This window comes from Talpa occidentalis, unplaced genomic scaffold, assembly GCF_014898055.3.
Source record: "Talpa occidentalis isolate TD23 unplaced genomic scaffold, MPIMG_talOcc4v2.1 talOcc4.7, whole genome shotgun sequence".
NCBI classification, from domain to species: Eukaryota; Metazoa; Chordata; class Mammalia; order Eulipotyphla; family Talpidae; genus Talpa; species Talpa occidentalis.
The window spans coordinates 126,258,268-126,276,785 of NW_023605083.1; the positions used below are offsets into that span (position 1 = coordinate 126,258,268).

The 18,518-nt window shown below is 53.1% G+C and overlaps 1 protein-coding gene across 1 annotated transcript; it reads right to left on the minus strand.

Annotated features, from left to right (window-relative positions):
- Positions 1–7,346: 7,346 nt before the first annotated feature.
- On the minus strand, positions 7,347–17,967 carry CACNG1 (calcium voltage-gated channel auxiliary subunit gamma 1). Its single transcript, XM_037494858.1, has 4 exons — positions 17,720–17,967; positions 9,460–9,534; positions 8,026–8,163; positions 7,347–7,573 (listed from the first exon to the last, which is right to left on the minus strand). The coding sequence occupies exons 1-4, from the start codon at positions 17,952–17,954 to the stop codon at positions 7,347–7,349; spliced, it is 675 nt and encodes a 224-aa protein (XP_037350755.1). The 5' UTR covers positions 17,955–17,967.
- Positions 17,968–18,518: the final 551 nt, after the last annotated feature.

Below are 18,518 nucleotides of genomic sequence, written 5' to 3' on the forward strand. Positions count from 1 at the left end.
TGGAAAGTTTCCGATCCTCAGGGGTCAGTGAGAGGAGATGAGGCCTAGGCAGATTGTCATTCCCCATGGGTCTTAGGCATTTTTTAAAAAATGATCACAGATTACTCTTAACAAGTCAAATATTAATGCTGGGCTTACACAACACGGAATTGATTTCAGGACTCATAACCCTAGTTTAGAGCAATATATTATGTGGGTACACCACCTGTCAGAGCCGTGAGTGACAAGCATTCATCCCATTATCTCACCCCCCCTTCCACCCCCACGGAAATGCTGGCTGTGCAGAAAATTACCAAGTCAGGCTCATGTTTTTGTTTTGGAAATAATTCTTTGCATCTACCATGATGTGATTTTGAGCAATGTCAGTGGGTCACAGAATGCTTTGTGTGCCCTGGCTATTTTTAACACCCCATTAATGTGACACCGTAAATCTAACATATATACCTGGCCTAAAGTGGGTGCATGTAAGTGGATGGGATAGACCACCTTTCATGGTCTCAGCAGGTATCAATTTATAATTCTTACTCATCGCAGTGAATCCGCTTTTAAGCTAAGTGTGTTACTTGCTCTGGGCCGATGTGATACAACATAAATCATCTCGATTTTGCAAAGAAAAACACTTCTTTACAAATAAATTGAATGGATTTGGAAGAGCTGCTGTCTGCTCCAGATGAAGTAACCAGGGCCCCAGTGGGGAAATGCAAATAAGATTCTCTCAGGTGGTGATTCCTGTGCCATATCGGTGTTCCTTGAAGCGGTTTTTCTGAGAATATTAGCGTGAAAGTTAGCAGGAAAATGTAATTTCATCAAAATTGCAAGGTGGAAAATGCTGTATGGATTGCAGGTCAAGCATGAAGATGGAAAATTGTTTGAATGGAGGGAGTGCTGGAATGGAGAATTGTTTGCACTTAACTTGGTTAAACTAGAATATTCGAATACCCCTGTGGTTGATTTTAAGCAGTTGAAGAGCCTTTGGCTGTGTGACATTCATAGCGTTGTTCTAACAAACCAATTCCTAGTAGATGGAAATCTTTTCTTCCGATTCAAAGAACCCCAGGCTGATGGCATCACCTCAGTTTGCATCCATCCTACCAGCAGCAGCCAGGCTTATCTCTCCAAAACAGATCTGACATGCCTGCCTTTTCTGAGGGGCTCTTAGAAGTTTTCTATCCCCATGGTACCATTTTGAGCTGAGCTGTCAAAGCAACCCCACCCCCACCAGGTCTAGTTCCTGAGCACAGAGCAGACCCAGCCCAACCACTCACCACTTCTTCCCTGTCAGAGTCCTTGACTTCCAACCCCCAGGTCTCCTTGGGGGAACTCGACATATTCAAGACCATGTAAATTCCCCCTCCCATACTCCCCAGCTGGCATCAGCCCCCTCTTCCTCACACCTCTGGTATGACAGTTTCTGTATTACCTTTGGAGTTTGTGAGCTTCTAGGTGGCTGAGATCATGCCCTCAAGTCTCTAACCCTACAGCACCGGCCCTGTGCCTTTTATAGCGGCCCCCAAACTCCCTCGCTGAACTGACTCGCGGTTTGATTGAGAAAAGAACTAAAGATGCTCTGCCCTCCCCCTCCATGTCCTTTGTCAATGCAGTGTGGCCAGATGACAACACTCGGCAGGAGTTGATGGGCTGGGGGTGGAGGAGTGAGCGGTGAGGTCCCACCCACTCCACATGCTCGCAGAGCAGCAACAAAGCATTAGCATTCATGAGTGTTTTATGTCTAACCAGGTATCACCGTTGGAAGCCTTGGTTTGACAGCGTCACCATGGTTATGTCAATTTTGATGGATGCTGCCTATTTTAGCATATCCTGGTCTGTAGGCATATACCTACCGTGCAGAATGTGATGAATTCCCCTTTGTCTGAAGCTCTGACTGATTTTAAATCCACAGAGGGAGGTAATTAAATTGAATAGAAGCTACAGCTTGCAAAATCTATGATGTTATCCCACCCTTAGCTCATTAAAACTCTTGCTCTGCAAATTGACTTCAACCATTGTTTCAGGAAAGTGCCCTGAATCCCTGGGAAGTGGCTCTGGTCAGATGATGGATGGGCGGTAGAGGACTCCAGAAAAGGGGTGTGGGTGTGGCCGCCCAGCTCCTACTCTGGGCTCCCCTGCAAAGGAAACCAGAGCTGAATGGGGTGGGATGCCCTTGGCTCCCCCATTGAACAGAAGCGAACCTGAGGCTTCAGATGACAAGCCCGTGCATGTGAGCAGGCTGCCTGCAAGTGTGGGAGCCCTGGCAAAGGAAACTCGGAAATGTTCTAATTAGTCTTTAGCGTTTTGTTTCCTTCATGTGCAGAAGACGCAGGCGAGTGAACGGAAGGGCCCGAAGAGGCGCAAGTGGGAGGCCTGTCTCTGTGTCTGCTCCTCCAGCCCAGCTGCGAGTTGGGTGTTTCATCTGCTTGGAATCCAGACCTGCCGCCTCTTTACAAAGCTAAACCAAGTGGCTGCTCTCAGCGGAGGCTTTTCTTCTAAGACAAAGTTCTGCAGATTCAACCCTCTTAACTTCGTCATGGGCCTTAATTAAAGCGAGTTTGCCTAACCTGGGACAAAAGTCCCGGGGAATTCTCGGAAGGTGGGTAAGCACGTTCCGAGATGAATCACGTCTCCCCAGGCTGACCCCACAGGCCTGGGGTCCTGATAATCCCTCCTGGGCCTGTTCTGCCCACAGGGTGGAAGCAAAACTGTCAGAAAAACCTTTGAGATCTGGGGTAATTAAAGGTGGTTTTGAACCTTCTGGCCAAGTATTTCTGGAAATCTGCTCTTCGAGGCTGTCAGCTGGTGGGCTCCAGCTCAGAAATTCATCTCCTGTGAGCGAGCCGCAGCCGTGTGCACTGCTGTTGCGAATACAGCTGGTTCTGTCTCATTAATCCAACGGAGGCCAAGCATGGGGCAGCCACTCTGGCAGCAGGTCTCTGAGGCCAGCGAGTCAGCTTGCAAATGAGCCTTTTCAAGCTCCCACCAGCCATCAGAGGCTGGGGACTGAGCCTCGGGGCTTTCCTCTTTGCCACACCTTTGCAGGTACTCCTCCTGGCTTATTTCCTCCTCCTCACCTTGGTGCACTTGCTCAGCTGCCCATCAGTCCTCCGGGTACCGTCAGCTGAGGGCTTAGGACTGGGCTGGGGACGGTTCTAAATGCTGGGATGGTTCTGAGGAAAATTATGCCCTTCTCTTCAAAGAGTTTATAATCCCACGAGATATGCAGATGGGGGACTTACCCCATTCCACAACGACCGACCTGCGACCTGCGTGGAATGGGGTAAGTCCCGGGAATGCGGGTGTCAAGGGCACCAGAAGGAGGGAAGCTTGGCTGCTGCCCCAGGGGTTGGGGCTCATGTCCCCTCGTGGTGTCTGAGGTGGGCCCTGCAGAACAAAGACTCCAGCAGGTGGAGACGGCCTCGTGGCCCTCTGTCTGGCGAGGACCCGCTCAGGCTCATGACATTTCTGCTTCATTTTAAAATCTCAGCCATTGTGCGCCATGTTCCGGAAAGGACAGCACTCAGCCTGCCCTCCTGGCGCCCCTGTCTGGCATGCGCCCAGCACACGATGCGCTCCTTGGAGGGGTAGCCGGACCACGTCCCCCGGGGAAGGCCGCTCCCACGTCCCCAGAACCTGCGGGTGTGTGTCCACATCCTAACCCAGGGCCTTGCAAGAAAGGACCTCGTGGGGATGATGAAGCCAAGGGCCTTGAGATGGGGAGGGCGTCTTGGTCTATCTGCACGGGCCCAGTGTCACCTCTTATAGGAGGGGGTGAAGGTGTGATGAGGGACTGGGTGGTGCGACAGCCGAGGGGGCGTCTCCGGAAGCTGGGAAAGGCAAGGAACAGGAGCCTCACCTGAGGTCCCCAGAAGGAACCACCTTTGCGAACACCTTGGTTTTGGCCACATCAGGCCCATTTCAGACTTGTGGTGTCCAGAACCGGAAGGGGGTAAACGCAGGGTTGGCAAAGATTTTCCATAAAGAGCCAGGGAGCAAATAACTTCGACTTTGCAGACCTGATGGGTTCTGTGGGAGCTGCTGAATTCTGTGGTTGGAACAGGGACGCAACCACAGGCCTGGACTGGGCCCGTATAGACTGGACAGACACTCGTATAGCTTTTCACAGCTCAAGCCCACGTAGCAGGATGACCTTATCCCCTGTACAGAGCGCCTGGGGAAGCTCAAGGGTTTAAAGTTTCAAAACCACCTTTAATTACCCTGGATCTCAAAGGCTTTTTTGGACAGTTTTGCTTCCGCCCTGTGAGCAGAACCAGCCCAGGAGGGATTACCCCCTTCCGGACGTACCTTCAGCCCTGGAGCAGGTGAGACATGCACAGCAGCGAGGGGAGCCCAGCAGACTCGCGAGCACGATCGGGCACGTGGAAGGCTCCCCTGTGGGTCATGGTGGGGCAGGGCTGGACAACAGCCTCTCCAGGGCGGCCAGTGCATGGGGCGCGGTGGCAAGATGGGGTGGTGGCACCCCCTCAGGCGGTGGCAGGGGAACAGGAGGAGGGGGTGGGCTTGGGGGTCGCCTAAGAAGCGGAAACTGAGGCGTGGTCAGCTCGGGCCAGGCAGACAGCAGCAAGGACGCGCGGCGTGGGACAACGGGCAGATGAGGTGCCATCAGTCGAGGGAGCCCAGAGAGAAGGATGTTCGGGCGAGAGGGGTCAGAGGACCGGTTTGGACTTTTGCTCTAAAACATCCGGAAAGTGAGCTCCCTGGGGAAAGCAGTGACAGCAACTGGAGGGCCCCTGCGTGGAGAGGCGGCCCGAGGAGACATGCAGGGGACCCTGTGCTGCGAGGGAGGAGGCCGAGACAGAACCCCGCAGACCTCACAGCCGCAGGGCGGGGGACTCGCTGGCTGCCTCTCCCCCGGGGCCCAGGCCTTGGCTGGTGCGGCTCCTTTTTCTCATTTTCCTCCCCATTGGACAGAGAGGATCCATCGCTGGCACCTACCGCCTCTCGGATGTTTCTGGGTAAACTGTATCCCGTTTTCACTAACCTCATTTGTGCTGAAGGCCCAAAACATGGACGTGGCTCCTGAAGGCCCTCGGAAACGCAGCACAAATTGACTTCGATCCCCCCGCCCGCTGGGTTGGGGAAGGTGTTCACAGCTGGATCAGAGACCTGGAGATTGATTTCCAGCCTCTCAAGTTCAGAGCCCAGAACGCCCGGGGTTGTGACTGCAGACAAACCGCATCCTGGCTGGGTCACCTCTGTGGAAGGAGAGGGCAGCCTCCACCAAAGCTTCCAAGGGGTCAGGTCGTTCACTTAGAGGCCCAGATTCTTGTCAGGAGCAAAGCCACCAAGAACGACGCACCTTGTAACGGCAATAACCTTCATGGATTTCTCTGCAGGGCCCAGGCCTGTGTGGGGACGAGTTGAAGGCCACGGTCTCTGCAAGCGTCACCACGGCCACTGGCCAGCCGCCCCAGCCACAGACTCCTTCCTTTTAAATTGTGCTAAGCAGTGAACAAGCCTCTTCCTCCTCACCTTACAGGTGGAAACAGCCAGGGCTCAGTAGGCCAGCTAATGAGTGTGTGTGACTCGAGAATGGAGGTTGGCTAAGGTTTTCCATAAAGAGCCAGGGAGTAAATAACTGCGACTTTGCGGGCCTGATGGGCTCTGTGGGAGCCACTGAATTCTGTGGTTGGAACAGGGAAGCAGGCAGAGGACAGGTGTGGCTGTGACGGACAGGTTTGCTCCTCCAGGTGGCTCCAGCCAGGCTCCTCAGCCCTTTTCTGGACCAGGCCTGGACTGGGCCTGTATAGACGGGACAGACACTCATATAGTTTCTCACAGCTCATGCCCACGTAGCAGGATGACCTTATCCCCTGTACAGAGCGACTGGGGAAGCTCAAGGCTGCCCCAAGAACCATCTGTTCCAGGCAGCACCTGAACAGGGCGCTGTGTCCCAGCCCCTGGGTCCTGTTAGCACCCAGCTGGTTTTGCAGGGACCCACCCCAGCTCCCTGCTTTGTGTCATCTTTCACTTCTCTGACTGCACCAAGCCCCTGCTCACCCTTCCTGTTGCCTCATCTCCCCTTCAAAGTGCCCAGTCACCTCTGCATGATGGACGCGTCCCTGCGGCCTCAGGGAATGCTGAGGGACCCTCCCCTGACCACCTCACCTCTGCTTATCTTTGATGTCCCCATAAAACATTACCGGTGGACTCTGAAGTTTGATTTCATGTAATTTTCAAAAGTCATGAAATGTTATTCTTTGGATAAAAAAGGAAAAAGAAAATGGCTAGCGCTGTTCCTGGCTTGTGGGGTGTCCAACAGCAGGTGGCAGCCAGGTCTGACCCATGGGTGGGCTGCAGCTGGCGCCCCTGTTGTGGAAACATGAGCTGTCGCGGGTCCTCCCGGCATGTTCAAGTCCAGGAGCCTGGGCCTTCTGCCGGCTCCGCCTGACTTCCCACCTCCGAGGGCTGGGCCCGGACCGGGGTTTGGGGTGCAGCCCAGTGTCGGCCATGCACTCAGGTGCCCTAGTGTCCAGGCGCCGAGCCCTGCTTTCTGGTGTTCTGCCACCAAAACCCAGCGTCGGGCGAGCTGGCCGTGCTGTGTCGAGCCGAGTGAATGCTGGTTAGCACCCAGCAGGCCGCGTTCTGGAAATAACCCCTCCTTATTTTTAACAGATGGTGTCTGGTTTCTCCCAGAGTGGGTCCCCCAGGCCACAGATACAAGCCAGAAACCTGAACCTCTAGGTGTCCTTGGGAAACAGGACCCTCTGCCACGGCTCCCCACCGAATCCTCAGCACACTGCAGGGATGTGCTTTTTGCTTTCTCCTCGGGGTCCTCCCGGAGGCCAGGAGTTCTAGCAATTTCTATACACTGTGCCAGGAAAAATCTCGTTTTTTAAGACTTTTATTTCAAACCACAGTGACACTCTGCCCAGCTGAGGAAGCTCCTCGGGCCTCCTGAAGCCGAGGAGGGGGTGTCCCCCGCGGGGAGGGGCTGGTTACTTCCCCCCGGAGCACCGCAGCTGCTGAGTGGGCACAGGGCGTCCCGAGGAGGCTCCAGGACAGCTGCAGCCCGTCCAGCGAAGGCCACTGGCGCCGGCGGCTGGGGGCCGGCGAGGAGTTGGGGGGCCGGGAGGGCGGGGCGAACAGCTCCCGGCGGCGTTATCAGGCTCTGGGGCCTCCCCCACACCTGCGCACCTGCCAGGCCTCTCCCCGCGCGGACAGGTGGGCCTGCCAGGTCCACCTGCCCAAGCCCGAGGGAGCCTGTCGCCGCCTGGAAGTTCGCCCTGGGTGGGGCAGGTGGGACGGGACAGACAGACAACTCCTGGGGGTCCTCTCAGAACGTTCTGAGCTGGGCGGGGCTCCCGGGGGGCGCGCCCCGGGGGTCGGGTGGCCTAGTGCTCGTGCTCGGCGTCCATGCAGGACTCCCAGGGGTTGCGGGGCATCCGCGGCAGCGAGCAGGCCAGCAGCGCCAGGCCCCCCAGCACCAGCAGGGCGCAGGCGGCGCAGGCGCAGGCGAAGGACCAGGCGTAGCGGTGCTGCATCCACGCGGTGTCCTCGCTGGCCACCATGCGCGCCACCGACTGCCGCATCACCTCCACCGACACGAAGATGCAGAGACCTGCGGGCCGGGCGCTTCAGGGCGGGGCTCGCCGCACCTGTGTCTGCTGGGGTTCCGCCCTCGGAGAGGGGGTGACCCAGCCTGGGGGGGCGCCTGGAGACCGGGGTTCCAGCTGGGAACCTGCGCAGGTAACCCCGCCGCCTGCGCCCGCTTCTCCATCAGGTGAGCGCTTCCTTCCCGGGTCAGGAGGGTTGTTTTTCAGGTTAGACTTCTGCCCGCGAGTGGCCCTGTCCGTGCCGCGAGGACCAGGACTGTGCGAAGTGGACACACCGCCCCCCTCTCCCGCCTCCCCCCACGCCCCAGACTCGCGGGGGGCCTGAGCCAGTCGGCCTGGTGGAGCCTGGGACTGCACCCCGACTCTGAACTCCAAATCTGAGGTTGCCTGAGGAGGGGCATATCTCCCCCCTCCCCCTGCACGACCCCCTAGCCCCAGGCAGGAGCCCCCCTTCTACCTGCAAAGGCGTAGAACATGGCCGCGGGCCTCAGCAGGTAGTCCCGCCGCTTCCTGAGGGATAGGAGCACGCACAGGGTCCCCAGGATGATGAAGCCCAGGCTGAAGATGGTGATGGCGGCTGCCGAGATGCTGTAGTCTGCAACACAGGGGGGAGCCCAGTCCCCAGGCTCAGCCCGCTCCTCCCCGGAACCTCCTAGCAGGCTGGTTGCACCTCCAGACAGGTGAGTGACACCCCTTTGCCCATCTCCAGGTGCGGAAGGGGAGGGCCTGAGAGAGCAGATCTCGCCCCAGAGTTACACAGGGGTTGGGGTGGGGCCCGGAGGCTGCCACCACCTAACGCCACCGCCCAGGTCTTCCGGGAAGTACCACAGGGCAGAGGCCTAGAGGAGGCTGGGGCCTTTCTGGAGCAGAATCTCCGTCCCTCCAAGTGACAGGGCCAGGGGAGGCCCTGGGCTCGTCTGTCCTGGGGCTAACGCGCAGGTAGGGGCAGAGTGTGGTGTGTTACAGAGCAGCCTGTGTGGGGTCTGCCCACGTGTGCATGTGTGTGTGTGTGAGTGCGGAGCCTGTCAGCGCACCTCACATGTGAGTGGTCTGCCCATGTGTGCTGTATGTGTCTGTCGGTACGAGTGTGTCAGCACATGTGTGTGAGTGTGTGTGCATCAGGGCATGTGTGAGTCTGCCAGTATTGTGAGTGTCAATGTGTGTGTGTCTGTCAGTGTGTCAGTGTGCTTCAGTGTGTGTCTGTCAGCGTGTGTGTCATTGCGTGTGTCAGTGTGTGCGCCTGTCAGTGTGTGCGTGTGTGTCAGTTTGTGTGTGTGCATCTCTCAGTGCATATCAGTGTGTGTCAGTGTGTATGTCAGTGTGTGTGTGAGTGTCAGTGTGTGTGTGCACGTGTGTGCCCACACCCCGTGCACACGCAGAGGCAGGTCTGCACCCATCAGCTTCACTGTGTGTGGAGGTGCCTCTGCCCTCCATGGTCCACAGAACGCCCCCAGGGCACACATGCCCCTGGACCGGGTCTTCCCAGCTCTCCTGATTCTGGGGGGTGATTTATAGGCGAGGGAGGGAACCAGACAGTTCCCCTCACAGACTGACCCCCTGGCCCTGAAAGCCGCGCGGGAATTCTGAGCACCAGTCCGTCTTCAGAGTTCCTGTCACAGCCGCCTCCCCTGGGCTGTGGGAAGCGCGTTCCCCCTGCGGTGCCCGAGGCTTCCAGGAAATGTCTCTTTTCCGAAGGCTCCCAGGCCCTGATGAATGGAGGCTCGGGTCGCCAGGAGAGGGGCCCCCGCACCCCTGAGCAGAGGGTGACAGGAGGCTCGGGAGAGCAGGGAGGTCGGGACTTTGTGCCAAGTGATTTTCTGGCTCAGCGGCCTGTGACAGAAGCCACTTCTGCTCCCCCTCCCCGGCCCCCCGCTTTCCATTACGGGCTCACCTTTCTGAGTGGTGACTTCGAAGATCTCCGAGCTCTCGCCTGGATTAAAATGCCTGAAGTAGGAACAGTTTTTCTCTGCAGAGGAGAGAGCCAGCCTGTGGTTAGAGGAAGGGCCTGCGTCCGGGAAGAGCGGCTGACAGAGGGCAGGTGCCAAGCGGGGCGGGGGGCAGGGGTGGAGGGACTCCTGGCTGGCTGTCTTCCCCGAGCCCCTTGTCTGGGGTGAAACTAACACTTCTCTGACCCTCAGACCCAGATTTCAGTAGGGTAAGGGGGTTGCCTAGGAAGCTGGGAGTCTGACTGAGGCAGACTGAACTGAGGGGTATTCGCTGTCACCAGGTGCCAGGTGTGTGGCCAGGCCAGCCCAGCAGCGGTTCTCAGCCAGCCTGAGTCTGCGCCCAAGGGGGATGGCTGGGGACATTTCTGGTGTCACAACTGGGTAGGGATGCAACTGGCATCTAGTGGGTAAACGCCAGTGATGCTGCTATGCTGCTAAGCACCCCTTTATGTGCAGCAAAGAACCATCCAACCCCCAAATGTCAGGAGTGCTGGGGTGGAGAAGCCCCAGATCATACCCGAATCTCTGGACGTTTCTTATCAGCATCCAGGCCCACCTGATGCGCTGTGAGTGACAAGGGAAGCAAGCAGTGCTTTCCAGAAGCTTTTAGGAGGCAATTCAGATGCCCAGCCAGGTTGGGAAGCCCTGCTTCAGGCCATTTAAAATATCCCAAAGTGCTTTTCTGAGTGGACTGTCTGCATGGACTTGGCTGCAGAGCCAAATGTCCCATTGTGTGATTTCATCAAGCCTCAATACCCATGGCCACAGAGGCAGCGGGTCCTCCATAGTGAGCTGCTTGGCCCACCAGACAGGTGTCAGAACAGACATGAAAATCTGGGGACAATAGCACCAAAAATCTGGGTTTGATGGAGGAGAGAGGAAGGACTCAGAACAGAGACATTCACACAGATTTTTAATATAATTTCAGGCATTGTGTCTCTTCCTTTTTTCTCCCCTAGTTTCTCTTACAGTTAGACATATTATAAAATCAAAATCCTATTATTTATAAAATACAGTTTAATATAGTTTATTCCCAATTTAGGAAGTCAATGAATGAATTATTTTTTATTTATGTTTCTTTAAAAAATTAAACTAGGTTGCTTTTTACTTATGTGAGGCCCTTCATTGATTTCTTTTTTGGGTGGGTTCATGTCCCTCAGTGGAAAATGTCTCTGCCCCTAGAGACCCCTAGGGTCTCTAGTTTCATTTTTTCACCTCCAAGCTACCTTTCAGTGATCACAAGGGGGTTGCTGCCTAGTTTGGGGGTGATGTGCCCCTCTAGTGTTGCCAAAGTCCTAGCTTTCCTGGATGCAGGCTTCCTTTTCTCTCTGACCTAAATCATCTCATTGCCTATTTAGGCCTGTAGCCCCTCCACCCCCCAGTATCAGGGGGACTTGCCCCTCGGTTGAGGAAGAATTGATTCCTGGGGAAGGAACACAGTCATCAACTTGTGCTTCTCTATATATTTTCATTTTATTTTATTTTATTTTAAAAATTTATTTATTTATACAAGAACCAGGGTACAGGCCAGATGTACAGGAGGGTGAGAGGATTCACCAGAGACAGCGGGGAACAGAACAGGCAGATTGACTGAAATACACTCTACTGAGGGGAGCAGCGGGCAAGTCAGGAGAGGTCTGCTGCGCCATGTGGGTATTGCCACGGCCGGCGGGGATTGAACCGGCACTGCAGAGGCTGCGGACAGCTTCACAGCGCTGCACTCAACTGCCTGTGCCACCAGGGAGGCCCTAAATTATTTTCATTTTAAACAGTTACTTGGGGTGTCTGCCTGGGGTGTGTGGGGCAATGTCAGAACTGATGCTGCTTTTTTCCCTCACAACTTTGGGTGCTATTTTAATGCATAATGCAAAGCTCTTACATTTGTTAGATTATTAGCTATAGATTCCCCTGAATCACTGCTTCAAAATGGCCCGTGCTAGGTCCGATGTCGCCATGTGTCCCCCTCTGGACAAAGAGCATTTCTGTTTCATTCTTTATTTTTTTTAAAGATTTACTTATTTATGCATACAAGAGCTGGGGTACAGGCCAGAGAGATGCGGGGGCGGTGAGAGGATTCACCAGAGACAGAGTGGGGAGCAGAACAGGCAGACTTACTGAAATACACTGCTGAGGGGAGCAGCAGGTGAGACAGGAGAGGTCTGCTGCGCCATGTGGGTCAGCTCCCTGGCTGGTCTGGGATCAAACTCGTGCTCAGAGGCTGCGGATTGCTTCATTGTGTGGTGCTTAACCCCTTGAGCCACCAGGGAGACCCCTCTGTTTCATTCTTTAAAGGCCAATTTCTGTTGTCATTGAAAACCCTCTGAAAAGATTGGCTGAATTCAAGTGTATTTCACAATCAACTGCCTCCCTGACCACTCGCAGCACGTGAGTTAAAAGCCTTCGGAGCGAGGGCTTCCAGATGCAGGTCCAGTGGAGCTGGCCCTGGCCATGCTGTTGGATGAGTCTGGGTCGCTGTAGCCGCTCTGGGCAGGTGCTCATCACCCCACCAGCTGAACACCGGGCTTCACTGGACAAACTGCCGTTACTACTGGGGCTGGAATAAACCTGTCCTAGCTCATACCTCGGGGAGACTGCAAGCTGGGGGGCCAAGCTGCAGATTTGGTGGTGGGGGCTGGGTTCCCTTCCATGACCCAGGCACTGTGGTCACTATCTTCCCCTCCTCTATTAAACGCTCTCACACCTGGGGGTTGGGGGGCATTCATGGGGGGCAGCTCCCATTCAGAGTGTCTGGAGCCCCAGCTTCTTTCTGTCAGGACTCTCCCTTCTCTTGGACTTAGCAAATGAGGAAGGGCAGTGTCTTCTTCCCTGAACCCTGGAGGAGCATCACTGCCCAGGGGAGACCACCAGCCCCTTCATGGTCCCTGAGGGTCCTGGCAGGAGTGAGGCACCTCAGACCAGGGCTTCGGATGCTTATGCAGGAGGAATCAAGCCAGGATCTGCCCAGGGCACTCGGGAATTGCTTGCTGAGATGGATATACTAAGCCTTGAAGGGGCCTCCCTGGTGGCGCAAGAGGTTAAGACCCAGCACTATGAAGCTATCCACAGCCACTGCAGCACGGGTTCGATCCCCAGCCAGGGAGCTACCCGCATAGTGCAGCAGACCTCTCTTGTCGTGCCTGCTGCTCCCCTCAGCAGTGTATTTCAGTGGCTCTGCCTGTTCTGTTCCCCACTCTGTCTCTGGTGAATCCTCTCACCCCCCACACCTCTGGCCTACACCCCAGTTCTTGTATGCATAAATAAATAAATCTTAAAAAAAAACAAACCCAAAAAACAAAAAACTGAGCCTTGAAGGCAGCCTGAAAAGGAAGGACATCAAAATGGGCCCTTTGTGAGTTCCTGGGCTGAGAGGAGACATGGCACTTCTGTGTGGGGGTTCAGAGCCTTCTGGCCTCAGTAATTCCTCCAGCACCTGCCTGGCCTCTGCCACCCTTGCGCTGAGCTCAGGCCTTCAGCTCTGCCTCGAGGGGCCCCGGCCCATTCAACGGCCAGGAGAAGCAAGTGCTTCAGTCCATTTTGGGGGGAGATACAAGCTCCAGGGGACAGTCTGGAACCATGGTTAAGAGCACTGCGGTCCTGCCATCGCCTTTGTCTCTGCAAATGACTCATGGTGATTTGAATATGTGTGTTTCTATTGTTCTGTATTTCAGAAATGTTTCCTATGAACAGTCATAAGACTAATGGTCTAAAATTTAAGTTGGTTATTCCGTAAAACATTTGGTGAGCTCAGCTATTGGGCTTGACCCAGGTCTAAGTGTCTAATAATTCTGATTAAGGGGAATGAGTCCAGATCCATTTCTGCAGGGCCAGGTTTAAAGAACCAGACTAGAAAGTACACTTAACTCCAAGCTGAATTTGAGTTCATATGTATTTTTCTATTGTAGCTGGGACAGTTTGTGTGATTAGGGGATGTCACTGGGTTATCGCTGAGAATTTATCAGTGTATCTGGTATTGGTTGATGTAGACTTTAGTCTATTAAAATATACCTTATTGATTTATGTAAAACCACCTCCTCACTGGGTTATAGTATAAGGTAACTAAGAAGGCAAATTTTAGGGACAGATGACTGGACAGCTGTCCTGCCATGGTAGCTGTGTGACCTTGGTCAAGTGACTCAACTTCTCTGTGCCTCATTTTCTCCATCTGTGAGATGGCATAATGATAAAAGTATGGACCTCTTAAAAGCCTTTATGAGAATTATGTCCCTTCATGTACTGATGTCACCCCAAAGCCCTGGCCACCATGATTTGTGGGGAAAACCAGCTGTTAATCTTAGTAAGCATCCTTTGTGTGTGATGACTGTCTTTTTGATGCCTCCAAGATTCTATTTGTGAACAGTTCAATTATATACCTCCGAGTGGATCTCTACTCAGAGTTCATTAAGCTCTGTGCATTTATAGATTAATATTTTCCATCACATTTGGAAATTTTGTGCCATTATTTTTCACATATGGACTCTGCTCCTTTCTCTTCTTCTCCCCTTCTGGGACTCCCCATCATGCATTTGTGGGTATGTCTGATAGTGTCCCGCAGGTCTCTAAGTCTCCCTTTTTTTTTTTTTTTTACATTTTTTTTCTCTCTGTTAACTCAGTTGACCTAGCTTCAAGTTTATCTTTTCTTTCTTTTGCCTGCTCAGATCTGTGATTGAATCCCTCTGGTGAATTCTTCATTTGAGTTACTAAATTTTCCAACTCTAGAATTTTAATCTCTTTATTGATACTCTATTTCATGAGACATCATTACTATCTTTATTTTAATTCTTTAGACAGGGTCTCTATTTTCTTTGAATGTATTTAAAATAACTGCTTCAACTGCTTATTACAGCTAAGCTTTGGAAACAACCTAAATGCCCAAAAATAGATGACTGGATCAAGAAGATGTGGTACATATACACCACGGAATATTACTCAGCATTCAAAAAAGATAAACACATGCAATTTGCAGCAACATGGATGGCGCTGGAAGGGATCATGCTCAGCGAAATAAGCCAAAAAGAAAAAGAAAAATACCGGATGGTCTCACTCATAGCAGGAATCTAGAAAACTTAAATAAGGGACCAGGAAAATGAATAACTATAAGAAAGTGAAAATCAAAATCAACAAAAAACTATGAACCAGAGACACTCTATGGGGAGTGGGAGGGGGGGAGAGGAGGGATTGGGGTCAAAATAAGGGGATTGCAATTGTATGGGGAATATAAAAATAAAATTTATAATAAAAAAAAAGAAAGCAATATAGAACACATTTCCAGGTATGTTCGAAGAAGCCATAAAAAAAAAATAACTGCTTTAAAATTTTTGTCTAGTAAGTCCAACATCTGGGCTTCTTCAGGGAATAGATAATTACTTCTCTCCTACCTCCACCATGTGTGAACCATACATTTTTCATTCTTTGCTTGTCTTACCTATATTTTTTGTAGTTGTGAAAACTTAACCATTTAAACAATACAATGTGGCAGTTATGGAAATCAGATTTTTCTCTTTCCTCATAGTTCATTCCTATTGCTATTTGTTGTTCGTTTCGTGTTTTTTTCTGAATTAGTCACATGTGGCCATTGACATCTCTGCTCAGTTACTTGGTAGTCAGCTCATGCAGATTCCCTAAAATGCTTGGAACCAATTTATCACCCAGTTTTACTGAGGTGTTCTGTGCTTGGAAGCCTTCTACGTCAAGGTAAGCCAGAGATGAGCATGTAGGGTTTTCTCTGGTCCTTCCTGCACATGCACATGTTGATCTAGATTCATAGGGTATTTGGGACATCTGCCACCTGTGGGCATCTCATTCTCCTGCTTTTTGACTAGCCTATTGTTTACCCCAATTGTTACCTACTGCCCCTGGCAGTTGTGATATTAAACAATGGTCACTAATTGGTTTTGCCAAAGGTCTTCTTTTGACAGAGAGCTGTTGGCAAGAATGAGGTCAGAATCAGGCCAAACAAAGACTACTTTGCAAGTGGGAACTTCCAACTAACTATAAGACAGATCAAATAATGATATTTCTGTGGGAATGAGATTTTGAAAGAGATCCAATCCTGTTCTGTCCCCTCTGAAAGCTACCCGGGTGCTGGTTTTTACTGTGATTGTAGTTTGCTGGGTTTCAAGGCTGAGACAGAGCTGGGGAGGAGAGGATGGGAAAAGAGCAAATTCTAACACCAGAAACTCACCGTTCTTACAAAAACACAGTTATTTTTATTAAATAAGCACAAGCTGAATTGCTGTAAGATGGCTATATTGCAGAATTCTGAAAAAGTTGAGCCTGACCATTTTTGCTAACATTCTCATTGTTTTTATGGAGAAGAGTAGTCTTGCAAGTTCTTACTCTGCCAATTTTTTTTTTTTGATGTCATCCAAAGTTAGTATATTTAAAGCTCTTAACACAATGCTTGGCAGATAATGCTATATGCAGGTTTGTTGTTATTATTGTCATTATAAATAATAAATAAGAGAACATGTATGAACTATATTCCTCCCTCCAGCAAAAAGTGATCCCATGGGGCACAGGATGGGTGGGTAGGGAGGAAAAGACCCACTTGCATAGAAAGGAGAGGCAGGAGGGAAGAAACACACTTTGGAGCTTGCTTGGGGTTAGGGAATGTGCACAACTGTGTGGGGTGTGATTCATTCTGGACCAGGGCAGGGAGGCATAAAGGTGGATGGCTCAGGCTCAAAGCCAAGTCATGCCTACTGGTCCCCTGTAACTGGTTCAGTCACCTCCTGCTATTCTGTCCCTTCCTTGTATAGATTTAGCACACCTCCCCGCTCATCTGCTCTGTAAGCTCACCAGGCTTTAAAAGGTAGGCGCTTCCAAGGACAGGTGGGCAGGCCATGACGGCGTGGCCCATGCTTGGTCCCTGGAGATGTTGCCACGCCCTGTCCTGCCCTGGGCAGTTGGTTGGATGATTCGTCTGTTTAGGGGTGTGCACAGCTGTGGCCAGGGGCATGGACATCTAGGCTAATGATACCCTCCAAGCATGTGTCCGTGCTTGCTAAAGCCGTCAGCCCTGGGGCTCTCCTTTCAAGACAGTTGGGTATTTACAAGTCTTCCGAGTGTCCAGTGGGAGTGAGCAAGGCAGGGGTTTCCTGGAGCCAGCACTGGGGACTCAGCATTGACTTACTTGGAGGGAAGGGTTCGGAGAACTCCTGGTGTTTTCCTGAACACCCCCTTTTCTGGCCCACTGCACATTTATAAGCACTGGAAGGCACTTTATTGCTGAGCCCAAGCACTGGGTGTTACAGAAGGACGCAGAGGCAGCTGGGGGTTTGTTGCCCACCCCTCCATATTCACTTAAGGGTGTCATGGGCAATGCATCATAGAGCCCAGAACTCTGGTTCTCAACACAGGGCTCTTTCCTCAGCTATGAATGTAGAGGGCTCCATATTTGCAGCATAGATACTAATGGCTCACTACCAGGAATTCTCAGCAAGGAGCATTCGATGCATGGCTGAGCAACAGGGTAGGAAATCAAGGAATGCTCTTAAATAGTGCAGGAAATGCTCTCTAACTCTGAAGGGGTCTGAGCCATGAGAAGACATGCAGAAGGGCTAATGGGTCTGACAAAAAAGCAGGCGGCTCGTCTTAGCCAGGTCTTGCTCCTCCAACATGCTCCCTGTGCGGCTGCTCAGCCCTGCACTCGGAGACCTCCAAGAGCGCGATGCTTGGTGTCAGGCCCTGCAGGCGCCATCTTGAATTTCCTAATAATAGTAATAACAAGGAACTCTGCAGTTTCCTTTTGCACTGGGCTCTGAAAATTCTGGTGCCTACACCCCAGCCTGGAGCCTAAGGAATGACGAGGCCAATCCCATGGGTTTGGTCCTCACAGTCCCCTGAGGACACAGGGCCACCCAGCCTGTCTTTACAGGGCATACCCAAGAGAGCGACCACTGGAGCCAGAAGCCCGTAGTCTGGCAGATTCTTGTTTGCTCTATTGAGCCTTTTGTCCTACCTGCCCAGACCCCCGGGGTGTAAAGCTCCCCACCCCCAAGCCTCAGCAAAACAGGAATAGCTGGAGAAAAATGCTCCCATTTTTATAACCCGGCTCTGGCCTCCAGCACAACCAGAGGCAACTCAGGGCCTCTGCCCGGAGCAAGGGGGCTGGGCGGTGGCTCTGTGCTGAGCTGGGGGATCCCACCCTTTCCCACGGGGGCAACCTTCCCAGAGGTGGGCATGGGCACAGAGTGGGTACGTTACCCCCAGGCAGGGAGATGGGTCCGCAGCTCTTGTCCCTGCTGTCGATCACGGCAATGCGCTTGATACAAAGGCGCCAGAGGCCGAAGTGGGCCACCTGGCAGGTGCCATTCTGGTGTTCCACCCGGGGGCTCAGCACGGCCCAGTGGTCTGTCACCGTGGCCACCATGGCCAGTACGATGCCCGCCAGGATGCAGACGAGGGTCCCGCGGACCTTCAGTGTTTTGGTCTGGGACATGGTGGCCGCCGGGCGAGGGCTCGGGGCGCTCGGTCGGTAGCAGCGACTCTGGGGCAGGTGGCGGTCAGGCTGGGTGGTGGCGGCCGCAGTGCTGCTGGAAGCTAAGTTTAGTGAGCCCAGCTGAGCCAGAGTGGGCTGGCCTTGGGGCTGAGGGACACTGGATGGGGCTGAGCAGCTGCCCAGACGTGTCAGGGGCCTGAGGGAGGCTTCTATTAATGCATCGCTGAGGATGGCTTCTGCTCGGGTTTCAGGGCTTTCTTCCCCTTTTGGAGCCAGAAATACCCCAGGGTGGGGTGAGGATCGGAGGTGCTAGAGGGTGATTTGAGACCTCCTGGGGCAGCAGCTCAGGACACCTGAGCTGGGAGCCGCTGGGAAGACACCAGGTAGGGGGTCGCCTGTCTGTTCTCTGCTGGATGAGGGCAGGGGCCTGGGGGCTCAGACTACCCAGCCGTCTGTGCTCACACTGGCCTGGCAGAGCGGGGTGACTGGGTCCTTGTCTTCACGGTCTGGGGGACTCAGGATTCTAACTAGGGGCTTCTCAGGGATCCCCTGCCCGGGGCTGCT